Source organism: Humulus lupulus, chromosome 4 (genome assembly GCF_963169125.1).
Source record: "Humulus lupulus chromosome 4, drHumLupu1.1, whole genome shotgun sequence".
NCBI classification, from domain to species: domain Eukaryota; kingdom Viridiplantae; phylum Streptophyta; class Magnoliopsida; order Rosales; family Cannabaceae; genus Humulus; species Humulus lupulus.
Genome location: NC_084796.1, coordinates 97,529,080 through 97,543,271, shown reverse-complemented (window position 1 = coordinate 97,543,271; position 14,192 = coordinate 97,529,080). Strand labels below are relative to the sequence as shown.

General features: G+C 35.6%; 1 protein-coding gene across 2 annotated transcripts in view; it reads right to left on the bottom strand.

Annotated features, from left to right (window-relative positions):
• LOC133830658 (pre-mRNA-splicing factor ATP-dependent RNA helicase DEAH1) overlaps positions 1–10,588 on the bottom strand; it is a 43,154-nt gene extending 32,566 nt beyond the window's left edge. For both annotated transcript variants that reach the window (XR_009892161.1, XM_062260675.1), the window contains exons 1-22: positions 10,435–10,588; positions 10,085–10,198; positions 9,095–9,199; positions 8,798–8,928; positions 8,493–8,693; positions 8,307–8,378; positions 7,721–7,804; positions 7,350–7,383; positions 7,113–7,167; positions 6,837–6,896; positions 6,658–6,729; positions 6,364–6,427; positions 5,927–6,009; positions 5,652–5,719; positions 5,506–5,563; positions 5,299–5,356; positions 5,104–5,169; positions 4,627–4,695; positions 4,351–4,440; positions 3,590–3,676; positions 3,218–3,333; positions 3,065–3,131 (exon numbers count right to left, since the gene is read on the bottom strand). Coding sequence is in view for 1 of the 2 variants with exons in the window: in XM_062260675.1 (XP_062116659.1) it covers positions 3,065–3,131; positions 3,218–3,333; positions 3,590–3,676; positions 4,351–4,440; positions 4,627–4,695; positions 5,104–5,169; positions 5,299–5,356; positions 5,506–5,563; positions 5,652–5,719; positions 5,927–6,009; positions 6,364–6,427; positions 6,658–6,729; positions 6,837–6,896; positions 7,113–7,167; positions 7,350–7,383; positions 7,721–7,804; positions 8,307–8,378; positions 8,493–8,693; positions 8,798–8,928; positions 9,095–9,194 (1,635 nt within the window). In the remaining variant the exon portion in view is untranslated. The remainder of the gene's footprint in view (positions 1–3,064; positions 3,132–3,217; positions 3,334–3,589; positions 3,677–4,350; positions 4,441–4,626; positions 4,696–5,103; positions 5,170–5,298; positions 5,357–5,505; positions 5,564–5,651; positions 5,720–5,926; positions 6,010–6,363; positions 6,428–6,657; positions 6,730–6,836; positions 6,897–7,112; positions 7,168–7,349; positions 7,384–7,720; positions 7,805–8,306; positions 8,379–8,492; positions 8,694–8,797; positions 8,929–9,094; positions 9,200–10,084; positions 10,199–10,434) is intronic.
• Positions 10,589–14,192: the final 3,604 nt, after the last annotated feature.

The following is a 14,192-nucleotide window of genomic DNA, read 5'->3' as shown; positions in this document are numbered from 1 at the left end:
GTACTGAATACTTCAATACTACTCTTAATCCATTTCTCCTTCACAATGGGATTATTCATCAAAGCTCCTGTGTTAGTACACCACAACAAAATGGGGTGGCTGAGCAGAAAAATCGTCACCTATTAGAAGTTGTCCATGCTCTCATGTTTACTATGCATGTTCCAAAATATTCTTGGGGCGATGTTGTCTTCACTACTACTTATCTCATTAATCGCCTTCCCAGTCGACCCCTTCGGTTCAAAACACCATATTCTATTTTTCAAACATTGTATCCTCATGCGCCCACAAATACTCTGTCAGTCAAAGTTTTGGTTGTACTTCTTTTGTTCACATTCACTCCAAATCGGAGTAAACTTGATCCTAAAGTCATTAAGATAGTGTTTTTGGGTTACTCTCCTACACAGAAAGGCTATCGGTGCTATTGTCCTCTCACCAAAAAATCTTATACCTCACGTGATGTCACCTTCTTCGAAAATACTTCTTACTTCACTCCCACCTCACTTCAGGGGAAGCATTATAATCATCACAAGCAAGAAGCTCAATGGTCGTAGGGGTTAGAATTACCCCTATCCACTCCTCTCTTCTGAGCCTGAAATCACTCCTTCCTTTCTCTTCTCCTGAGCTTGAAAACCCTCCGATGTTTTCTGAACCTGAAATCACTCCTTTCTCTTCTCCTGAGCCTGAAAACTCTCCAATGTTTTCTGAGCCTGAACATCAACCCTCTCAAGAAGATGGACCTCCTTCTCCTCAAGACCAACAAAAAGAACTACAGGTGTATTCTAGAAGAAATAAACAAGTCACGAATCCTCATCACAGCCAAGAGCCCAATCTAGTAGTAGACTCACTTCTTTCAAAAGATCCAAGTACTCTACCCTCTAAACCCCCACCTAATCTAGATATTCATTCAAATCTAGATATTCCTATTGCATTGAAAAAGGGAACTAGATCTTGCGCTCAACACCCTATTTCACAATTTATTTCTTATTCAAAATTGTCATCACTATTTAAAGCTTTTACTTCTAGCCTGTCAGAAGTTGTGACCCCCGGGAATATCATCCCAGGAATATCAGTGAAGCACTTGGTACTCCTCAGCTCTGGATCCCCCCTGCTTGCAGAAATGAATGGATCAGAAGGGGGCTGGGTTCTATTTCCGTGCCGGGCGGGAGGTGAAGGCCATAAGAGAAGATTGCCATACCGGTAAGGAAGAGAGGAAAAAGGTGTTGTCATCTATCTTGACCAGTTTCCCGAGGCGTTGGAAATCCAGACCGGCTCAGAGAATCACTGGCGCTAACATTTCGCCAACAAAGAAGTCATCCTTGACGATTTCATGGAAAACAATAGTTCTTGAAAAGATGAGAGCACTTAAACAGAATGGAACTTGGGAATTAGTGAAATTGCCACTAGGAAAGAAGGTGATAGGGTGAAAATGGGTGTTCACCATCAAATACAATGTTAATAGATCTATTGAGAGGTACTAAGCTCAATTAGTTGCCGAGGGTTTTACTCAAACCTACGGAATTGATTACACAGAAACTTTCGCTCCAGTTGCCAAACTCAACACTATTAGAGTATTACTCTCGCTTGCGGTTAACCTGGATTGGGAGTTGCATCAGCTTGATGTGAAGAATGCATTCTTGAATGGTGATTTAGAAGAAGTGTCTATGAGACAGCCCCCGGGTTTTGAAAAATCTCCTGATACAACTAAAGTCTACAAGCTAAACAAGTCTCTATGGCTTGAAACAATCTCCTCGAGCATGGTTCATCCGTTTTCTGAAAGTAGTCAAGGGACTTGGATACACGCAAGGTCAGACTGATCATACTCTGTTTATTAAACACTCCGGGAAGGGAAAAATGTCAGTGCTAATTGTGTATGTTGATGACATAATTGTCACTAGCAACAACACCAAAGAGATGAATTCGATCAAAGAAATGTTGGCAAGAGAGTTCGAAGTTAAGAAACTCGATACACTCCGGTATTTTCTAGGGATGGAATTTGCTAGAAGCAAAAAAGGTGTTTATGTGTCCCAAAGAAAATATACTCTTGATCTTCTAAAAGAAGCAAGCCAAGCAAAACTCCAATTGAGCTCGGAGACAAAAAGAGATGTTTGAAAGAAATCCAGTTGACAAAGGAAGGTACCAACAACTAGTAGGAAAGTTAATCTACCTCTCACACACCAGACCAGATATCGCCTTCGCAGCAAGTCTTGTCAATAAATATATGCATGATCTGTGTCAAGAACATCTCAATGCAGTATATAGAATTCTGAGGTATCTTAAGAAAACTCCAAGGAAAGGTCTTTTCTTCCAAAAGACAACTGAAAGAAAACTTGAAGTGCTCACAGATGCAGACTAGGCTGGGTCAGTTGATGATAGAAAGTCTACATCTGGGTATTGCACAATGGTATGGGGCAATGTGGTAACGTGGCGAAGTAAGAAGGAAACAGTGGTTGCTAGAGCAATACGAAAGCAGAATATAGAGTCATGGCCCATGGAGTGTGTGAAGCAATATGGATCAAACGCCTATTAGAGGAGTTGAAGATTGAGTATGAATCCCCTATTCAGCTTTACTGTGATAACCAGTCTACCATCAGTATTGCCCGTAACCCTATACATCATGACAAAACTAAACACACTGAAGTGGATCGTCACTTTATTAAGAAGAAGATTGATGAAGGAATTATCAACTGACTGATTTTCTCATAAAAGGGTTGTCCGAACGAGTATTTGATTTTCTAGTAAACAAGCTTGGACTCATCAATATCTATAGTCCTGCTTGAGGGAGCTTGAGGGAGAGTGTTGACAGATAATAGAAAATCAAATCCTATGATTTGATTATAGTTGTTATTTCTTAGTTTCCTTATTTATTGGATTTGTAGTTAATTGTGTTTAATGCATTTTATTCTGTAAATAAGGGTATGAGTTGTATAAACCCTATAAATATACCTATTGTATAGATGAAAAAACATACTGAAATAATACAGATTATTTCTTCTGTACCGTATTCTTTACTTATTAAAAAAATGGCAAAATTGGAGTTTTAGTTATTGAAAATTTTTTAGCTTACTTTCACTAAGCCAAAAAGAATGTCAGTTGAGAGTGTCCTTTCATGGGCCTCATCCACCATCACCACGCTGAAATTTTAAAAGGCACAGCAAGTGAGAAGGTAAAAGCAAGATAACTAGCCATAGACGTAATCTGACATAGTATCCATGCTTACCTGTAGCTTGCCAAATCTGGTTCTCCAAGAAATTCCCGCAACAGCATTCCATCTGTCATGTACTTCAGAACAGTCTTGTCAGATGTGCAGTCTTCAAAACGGATGGAATAACCAACCTGCATGTGACATAAATGTGGTTTATTGCCAAGAAAAATCAAAATAGGATTACAAACAGAAAATTTATTGGCAATACATAATAACTCAAAACTTCATATATAAGAAACCATAAGTATCACTAATAGCATTACAAGACTAGAGCAATGAATACCCCCACCGACCCAAACTACACAGTTTTCACTACCTTAAATTTATTAGCTCCGTTAACATAAAAAGTGAAATAATAAGCGGACTATATCAATGAACACAGCATACCTCATGTCCAAGTTTAACACCCATTTCTTGAGCAACCCTTGCAGCAACACTCATAGCAGCAACTCGCCGTGGCTGTGTACATCCAACCTGCAAAAGTTTAAAAAATTATTTAAAACCCTCAAGCATAATAAATAGTACAAAACATGGGTCTCCAACCCACTTCATTATCATAAAGGGCTCAAAGAGTTTTCAGTCGAGCTTCAACAAAGAACTAGCCACAACAGAACTATATAAACTCCATTACATATGTTTAGTTTTCAATAACACAAAGACTAGTGTGTTGTGTCACACAGATCAAGAAATAAGAAGTGAAAAATAAAAGCTTTTACCTAAAAAAATAAATGAAATAGATTGTAGACCAACCAAATGATGCACACAGAGATCAAACTACAATTTCACAGTTAGAAAATAATATTGTTTTCTTATTCTATTTTAAGGTCTATAATATATCAAACACAGATTACAAAACTTCTCCTCAAGTATTCTTCAGAGAAATGAAAATTATAAGGAAAAATTCAAAATTGTCTTATCTGCTGTCAATGTCTCAAACCCAAAAAATGTAAACTGAAAGTCATGAACTGTTAAATTGGAACTCCATGACCCATTCATTAGCTAATAGTCATCAATAGTTCTACACAATACTTTCTTATAAGAAAAACACAATTGCGAATTTACTTGAATGGAAAAGTACCTCCAAATTTAGTTTTTCATTTTGAGCGTTGTTTATAAAAACATAACATGATAAGAAAAAAAAACTAAACCTTTCCACGTTTTGTATATCCAGCTTCATGAAGATATTGAGGTATTTGTGTGGTCTTTCCTGAACCAGTTTCACCAACAATAACCAGAACCTAAAAGCCAATAATTCAATAACATAAGCCATAAAATAATCATACCTTCGTAGAAGTTTGTCAAAAAATTATTCAAATTTCAGGCTAAATGATGGTCACAAAGAAAAGAATCAAGAAATTTGCTCATTGTCAAAGCTTCAACCATATTAAAACATGATCATATTCAGAATAAAATTAAAAGAAAACCTGATGATCATTAATAGCTTGGAGCAACTGATCATGATATTGATACATGGGCAAAGTTTTCCTGTCCTCCTGAGTGAGCAAAAAGGTAAAAGTAAGCAATTTAAAATATAATATTCTATTCTACCCATCAAAATTTCAGATACAACTATACAATGGCAATAGAGAATAATCTTGTAGTAATGTAACTAACGAATGACAAGGAACATGTATTATAGTGTTCCATAGTGAAGATCGAATTCGATCTCAACAGGAGAATCGGTGTTTTGCTACCAGCCACAAGTTTCATGCATCTGCAATATCATAATAAAAGCTAATCCTCAAGTTATTTCACACCTGAATCATCTACTATCAAGAAATTTACAATTTTTCTTTATAAAATTCCTTCCTAGGCAAAGCGCATGCTTCAACTGAGTCTTGCAAAGGGAAGAAGACATCACAGAATAATGTATTTGCAGAGTGACACTAAAAAAATTCAACCTGCAGCTTCTCGAAGGCTGATTGTGCCATTGACTTCTCATGTAAATCATCATGTTCAACAGCAAACTGCAAGAAAAGTGACAAAAGGACGAGACATTTGGCCTCAGCAAATAAGTATCAAACTAAAAACCCCTAGAGTTTTAGATAAAATCAAACAAAAGCAAATAAGTCAACAGCAACTTATCAACTTTATACCTCATCGCCATCCATTACTGATGCCTTGATAAAATCAATCTGGTCCTCAAACACAAACCTAAAAATTAAATATTTATGAATTGTTACATATACATACAGAACACGCTGGCATAAACAAAAGTAGCTTCAAATTTCAATCACATGCATCTACAATAATTTTGTTTTCTTTAAAATGGAAAGAAGCAAATATAAGAGAAATAAACTTACTGGTAGCCATCAGACGTTTGCTTTTTGTTTTTTGAACCATATTTCAATGTTGCCTTACCTACAATAATGAACTCAAAATAAATAACTAAAATTTTAATTGGAGCCAGCTATAAGAGAAAAATCTTAAAACTTCAGCAATATTTCACCAATTTGATGTTCTTCCCAGGCTTCCTGTTCTGCAAAAGGATTCATTTTGTCCCCAGCAGTTGGGTCCCTGTACACAAAAAGGAAGAAATAGATCAAATTATACGTACATGCATTTCTTATTCATAGATTGATATGCCTGATGCAAATTGTAAATACTAAGAAAATAGTCATACAAAAGGTTTGAGTATGTGAGCTTGTCATAGTTTGACTGTACACATGTGAAAAAAAATGTAACGATGTGGACATCCCCAAGCATTGCTGTTAGAGTGCTGACCTGTAACGTTGCACAGCCACAGCAAATCTCTTCTCCTGATTAACACCACCATCCTGATCATCATAGGCATCTGGCATTCTGTACTGTTTTCCAGAAAAGAAATCTAGACTAGTAAGTTTATACTCTTCTGAGCTATAAGGAGCAGAAATACAGAAAAGGACAGAGATAGGTGTAAATGTGATGGGCACAAATTTATCAAGATGAAGAATATGAATCAAAACAACCCCACAACTAAATTACACTTCAAATCTTTGAGATAAATTAAACTTTTTGAATAAGTGCTATCAAATGAATAATCAAATTTCCAAAAAGAAAATGAAAATGCTTAAAGATCAACTACACAAGAACTAGTAACTACAATCAACTGAATAATTAAATAAAACATGAACAAATTACTAGAGGCTGACTACCATGGCTTGAAAAAAAGTAGTAACTACCTCACTTATATCATCAGTTGCCTCTGACTGCTTCTTCACAAGCTCATATATTTCCTTCTTATACCTAAAGAAAAATAAAATCAATAAAGCTATAACGAGGCCACCTTAAGTACTTGTGTTCGTGCTGTATTTGTGTATAAATTTATGAAGAAAAATAAACAAATAAACGAATTAAGCAAAGGCTTATGAACAGATGCCACAAAAATTTCACAGGCTTTTACTAACACCAAGCTGAAGGAGAGCCGAATATATGCTTGGCTACAACAGACGGTTGTAGGAAATAAAAGAAATTACCTCAATTCACGATTTTCTGCTTCAGTAAGCTTCACACCATCAAATAGATACTGCTCGTCTTCTATATCATCTCTGATGTACAAATCATGAAATTGGAATAAGCAAATGCAATCAATTCAATAAAAAGATTCCATAAGAGAAACTATTATTTTAATCTGAAACATACAATATTTCCATACCTGATTTCCTCCAGTTTCTTTTGTTCTCTTTTCTTCAAATATTCTTGTCTTGAAAATTTTCTGAAACAAGGGCAAGAAATTGGGAAAGCATTTATAAATAAAGATACATCAGTTTAGTTCAAATAGCTAGTACAATAAATCACAAAAAAATAAACAAGTTAAATCACAAAGTAACCATACTGTACAATAACATAAAAATAAATAAATAAACAAGTTAAATCACAATGTAACTCGTCAAAATCAATAGAAAAATAAACTAGATGTACAATTTCAAACCTTAAAGTATCAAGATCATCTTCCTCCAAAGCATTAGACCTTCGAATAGCCTCCTCTGTTAAACATAACAGACATCATGATTAGCCAACATAAATAAAATATGAATATACATGTGTGTGTGAAAAACAAACTGCATCATAGCTGTCAATGTTCCTACATTTATCTCCCCAATTACAGATGAACAGGTCTTAAAATGCATGCAACAGCAATTATACAAGACTCCCAAATAGTTCTTACCCTCATCCTTTTTTGATAACTTTCGCTCCGTTAACTGTTTCCATCAAAAAGGGGAGTGCAAAAAAACTGAAATTAGCAACTTAAATCAAGAAAACATTCTCATTTCGATCACTAGAAATAGTCACAGAATAAGTAAAATAGAAAATTTAGCACTTGAAATAGTAAAGCCCAGCACAGATGAGAAAACCATTGTGTATTATTAAAGCATGTTACATTGATTTACTATCGACATTTATCAATGAAATATTTATATGAGAAAGAAATTTTTAAATGACTCAGCTTAGGCTAAAGCAAAAATGAATGTCACCAATTCAAAATTTCTGATATCAACAGCTTGAAGGAGAAACCAAATCCAAAGTTGGATCTAGTACCTTGCGGGTGGCTACTGCATCTCGTTCTTTTAGATTTCTCTCTAATTGCTCTCTCTCTTTCTGATCACGTAACATTTCGTCTGACTGCATGACATCATAAATATATGCCTCACTTAGCATGATAGGAAAAATAACAGCAGAAAAACAATACAATATTTACTTTTCTAATTCTAAGAGAATTAGTAAGATGCACAAAAGGAGATGAAATGTTTTCATGCATAAAAAGGCAGTGGTGTCAATATCTTTGGAATCCTAACATTAATGAGGGGTAGTAAGGACAAGGGAGACAGTAGCCCTGAAGTGGAGACCACCAGGTGAAAATCTCAACTACCACTGAAACATTGTATCCATTGATTAAATCAGATATGCACTGCCAACTCCAACACTAATTAGAAATTCTAACGTTATTATAGTGAAAACTGTGATGCAAGAAAGATAGGATACCAATGTTTCTACAAGAACCCAACCCACTATTTTTTTGATACAATAGGGACTAGAACCACCCCCCACCTCCCACCCCCCACACACAAAACACCCAACCACTTGAGCCAGCCTCAAGTGACCACACGTACGAATAACAAAATACCTCAGAATCATCATCTTCATCTGAGGTTGCTCGTCTTTTAACTTGTCTCTGTTCTTCCCTCTGTGCTATGTCCTGGACATTACCATTCAGTCAAAAGAAAAGTATCACTTTAGAGTTTAGACAAAACATTATCAGCAACGAACTACAAGAAATAAAAAGCAAATTCTTCAAATCTGAAAACTCAACCTCATCATCGTCATCTAGAACATCAGCCTTCTTCCTAAACCTTTTGTTACAGGATGCTGCTCTTTTTTCAGTAGTAGAATTAACAGAAATGATGCAGCTACCAGCACCATGATTGTCATCATCATCTTCATCATCTGCATCAAGTAGAGCATACGTCTTCCTCGCAATCATTGCTGCTTCTTTCTCCTGTTTCTGATAAACCTGATGTTTACAAATAATGTAGTGAGAGCATACAACATGCATGATCATATAATACTGCAACTCAAAAGTCAAAATCACTTAATCCCATTGTTTCAAAAGTTTACACTTAATCCGGATGCTTTGTGAGGCACCCTGTTGTAGATTTCTTCAGCAAACGTTCGTGTTTCACTGGATGAAGATAATCCAAACTCTACAAGCTTACTCACCACATCAGCTGGTGAATTTGCTTGTTTAGCTACAAGAAACCAAAATAATCATGACTCATAATTGTGTTTCTTAAAAAAAAAATCATAGCTCATATTTATATTGTATCACATTTTGAACAACAATCATCCATTAATCCAAAAACATGAAAAATTGAATCAACCATGTATAAGGTAATGGCCTAATGGGAAACTTACATAACCCAATAACATATTGAACAAGTGTGGATTGAGAATATCCCAACAATGACATTAATTTGTCAGATACCCATGTCTTCAAATTGCCGTCGCTCCCCATTTTTGCTGCAACAAACATATTTTTTTTCTCAACATCATACAAAGTTTGCAAAAGGCAAAGTCAAACAAATGTACTCATCTTACAATTTCCAATATAACCTTTTTCAAGTAAAAAAAATCCAAAATTCCACAAATTGCAACTACTAATGTTTTCTTCTGCTATTTTCTCATCTTACAAACAGTAGCAGAAATCAAAATGATGACACACTATCATCATACAGCTTTTGTAATTTGTATAAGTAATAACTGTATGTACCAAATTAAAATTTGGAAATGATCTTATGAGAATTTTTCTATCAGCAAAATGATATCATTTCTTTGCCCTTTTTTTTCAAGGCAAATTAAATACTATGGGTATATATCATATTTGTTAGATAACTTTAAATTTTAATTAAACCACACTGGTCTTTTTCCTTGTGAGGTTCCTTTACTTCAGTGAGGAAATTACATTAGTGACCACCATAACAACTAACTTGTACTACATGCTTGATTCAAATCCAATGAGTTAGAAATGTTCGAGCTTGATTGAGTTGGTAAGCAAAATACATTAGTTTGATTATAGCTTGTCAAGATTGTTGACCAATCTCCAATTGCAACTAGTTCTAAATCAATTCAGCATAACTTCAAAGAGTTCTTCAATGGGTTTTTTCATTTTAATTTTAGAAATGGAAAGGAATACAGTAAAATTCTGTTGTAGGTGGTAGGCAATACGCATACTGATATAGTGAGCTTTAAAAATCAAATAACAGAAGGAGATCAAATATTGATTTAGACTGAAACATATCCTCATTTCAGACCTAGAAATAAAGTACAGTTCAAATTCCAAACCACAAAATTAGAGATAAACCCTAGAAATTCTGTAGACAAAATATGAGAGAAAGAGAGAGATACCACTAATGGAGAGTTGCAGTCGCTGCTGGTGACCGTGTTAAACTGCCCCCCTTCGCCTCTTTTCAAATGTTATTCAGCCGCCTGATGATAACCAGTAGTAGTAGAAGAGGGTAACTGCGCGGGAAAAACCGGAAGATGAGAGGAAAGAAAAGTTTAAAGAGAGAATTATACATTGGAAACAGAAAGAGAAGTGGACAAAACGAAATCAAACAACAATGCTAGAAATTCAACAAAATTCAGCAAAAACCGAAAGCACATAATAGTATATTACAGTGACAGTATACTCTTTTGGTGTCAAAACTAGAATTTCTAGGGCTCAAAAATTAGGCACTGATATTGATGAGAGTTACCTCCGAAGCCATACCAACGGCTTTTCAGGCAGAAGACATGTCGGAACGTGGAGTCTTGGAGAAGGGCTCGTGTTTTCGAACGCCCTAACAGAACGAGTCTTCCGGCCTTTGATTTTCAGGGCGTTGTACAACCAAAATAAAACACTAGGTGGTAGCACGTGAGCACGTGCATCATACCATTCATAACATATAGGGAATTTAGTATTTGTTAGCCTATATTTTTTAAAAATATTATTTTGGAGCTTTTTTTTTTCAATAATGATCATATAGTACTTTTTATTTTAAAATCTTACATATTTAGTATCATAAACTCATATTTGATTAATAAAATTTTGTCAATACGGCAAAATTGTAATTAGTTATATGTAATTAAGTAATTAAATTTGAATTTAAATCTCATATAATTGAGTCATTTAATTAAATTGATAAAATTTTATTAAATAAATTTGAGTTTAGATTACTAATATATACGATTTTAAAATATAGAGTACTAAATAAATATTATTATAAACACAAGGTTCCAAAACGATACTTTATAAAAACATAGAGTGTCAAATAATTACCTACCCTATCATATATAATATAATTTAGAGATATATATTATTAGCAAATTTTGCAAGGAAAATTTATTTTATATATAAATAAGAGGTGTATCCATTGCAATTAGTAATGAGAGTTCAAGATACAAGAAACAAGGAAGGTCATCCCTAATCCAAATTTGTTCACTATTTAAACCTAAAGCATACTTAGTTAGTCCATGAGCTATGTTGTTTGCTTCTCTATGAACAAAACTAATATAAACTTGAGAGAAAGAAGACAGTGAAGTTTTAATAAGATGTATATACTCCTTTATGGCAAATGATGGAGAGGATGAACTATTTAAGTTGTCAATTTAGACTTTACAATCTTATTCAATATAATTGATATTAAAAAATTATGTTTGACACCATCTAAGAGCTTGAAGAAGTGAGTGTGCTTCCATTACCAAAGGAGAATACAGTCATGTCCATGGAAGAGCAAATGCTACTACAATGCCCCCTTCACTATTGTGGATGACTGCACCGATCCCATTTTGTGCGATGAGGGGGATTGGCAGCGTCGACATTCAGCTTCAGCAACCCAGGAAGAGGGGGAACCCAGGGGCCTTTGTAATTTGTTGTTGCTTGATGGTTGGTAGATGAGGTTGGGTCCTTAGCTAACTGGTATTCTTGCAAAAAAAGAGTGAGTCCAAGCTACAATGTGTTGCAGTGAGGTTAGTCTTCTCTTGAAAAAAAAATCATTCCTGCAATTCTAAAGTTTCCATAGAAGGCAGAGGAGATATTGAAAGTTTTCCAAGTTAAAAATGGCTTCAGCCAAATGCAAAAAAATCAACAATGTGTAAATGTGTATGTTTCCGAATGAATGTGCTAAAAATAGTGGACTTCCAACCCTTTTGGATAGTGGGGCAACCAAGCAACACATGGATACAAGATTTATATGCAAAACCACATCGAGGGCATGAAGAGGTTTGTTTAATGTTTCTATGGAGGAGTTTAATGTTTGTGGGGAGTGCATCATTATAAACTCTCCAAAGGAAATATTTTATTCTTGGTGGTATGTTAAGGCTCCAGATTTTTTTTTCCACCAAGAAGATTGTGAAGAGGATGAAGATGATGTTGGCTCATTGGTTACAGCTTGGGCTAGGTGGTAGCTCGATTTAACAGAGTATTGGCCTGAGGAGTTATGGGTCCACAAGTGAGTGTCAGGCTTGTTCGGATTGAGTAAAAGGATGGAAAGGATGTCATTTACTATGTGTTGGGGAAAAAGGGAGGTTAAGTGATGTGTTTCTAGTGGCCTGAAGGGTTAAGAGATCGGAGACCGGGTTTGGGATATTCGAAGAGGTGTGTAGAAGGAAAGGGTGTTTATGGCTTGGGATCTATAAATTATTTTGGACAGATATCGATCTACCATTCCCCACTTTCCAACATAATCCTTTTTTCAATAAATTTTTCCCCCAGTCTATGCTACACCAAACTAAGGAGGCCTATGTAACGTCCTACTAATCTAGGATCGTTACAATGTGTATTTAAAATAGTGTTTAACTTGCTAAATGAGTCATTTTGACCTTAAAACGTGTAATTAAAACTAACTCAAGGATTAGGTATTAAAAATTTTGGTCAAACAGTAACCATCTTATTAAAAAAAAAATTAGTCCATACATGGGATCCCAAAAGAGTTTATAAATTGATATTGATACAACATAAATACAAAAAGTTGGCCTAGGCGGCAAAATCAGGGTTCAACCCTAGTTCTAGCAAGTAATCTTGATCATGGCTGTAACGCCCCTACTACCCTAGAGTCTTTACCATGTGATTTTAAAACGTGCAATTAATTCGCTAATCGAGGTATTAGACCAAAAAATGCGATTAATTAAAGTAAATACTCATTTAAATAAGATTTTAGTGTAAAAGGTTGGACATTCATTTAAATCATAAAAGTGTTACATTAAGATCCCAAAATATTATTTAAAACATATTTACAACTCAAAAGTTACTTTACAGTCGACCTAGGCGACTAAATCAAACATTTATAACACGTTCCCCAAAACTACCCCAGTTGTGGCGCCCAGGTAGGCCAAACAAGTACGCGTCGCTCCATGCCCTCCAACTCATGCTTGGTTGGCCTTTCCTTTGCCCTTACCTACACCATAGAGCACCCGTGAGCGGAGGCCCAGCAAGAAAACTTCACAGCACAATATACAATAATTTATTTCAACAAATGCATAATTAATCAAACATGACAAACAATTTACAAATTCCTATTGGAATTCACAACAGCGCCCTACGCCGGTCAGGGTGCGTTACCAGACACCAAGTTCACGGTCTTAACCGAGGGGGTGTGTACAGCACCCTTAGAAGGACCAGCCCTGGCGCCCTACATTCAGCATGCTTAATGTCGATCCCGGCCTTTGCCGCTCCTGGCCTTTGCCGCTCCATCACAAACACACATATGACGTAATAGTTACACACAACTACACATAAAACTAGATACAATACAAGCATAGATAGTCAGGTCATGCCCTGCTCTACGGGTACAAATAGTTTTCTTACCTAAGTCCAGAGCTTACCGTATAGTGCGATCCTGTAGCGTCCCAAATTTGCTAATAAGGCTTAGGGCCTTAATTAGCGTGTTGGGAGGGCAATAATTGATTTAATTATGTTAATATGTGAATTTAATGATAATGTGATTAGAAATGTATGTTTAGGTGAATTAAATATGCATGTGGGCCCCATTTTGCTAGTAGGGGCATATTTGTAATTTTAGCTCGTTGATGGAATAAATGTAATATTTGTGTATATTATGATTTGTACCACGAGTGAGTGGTGATATATTTGTGAAGTACGATCTGAGACGATCCTAGAAAGCAGTTTAGCTAGATAGTCACAACGAGGTCAAATACCTGGCTCAGGAGGAGCCTAGGGGTATTTTGGGAACACAGTTGGTGTTTGGGATTCACCTGATAGCAGGATGTAATTTAGCAATTATTTGGTTATATTGGGATTAAACGTGGATTTATAGGAACACTCGAGGATTTAGCAGGACATGGTAAGTGACGAAATTGCCCTTAGTGGCACTTGAGGATTTAGATAAACTTAAGGGGCACTTTGGACTTTTGGTAAGGGATAGGCTTAGACTCTTTAGGATGCTGAGATTCTAGAGAGACTTAGAAGGAAATAAGAAAACTCAGCTGCAAGACTCTCTCTCTCCATCGGTTCTCT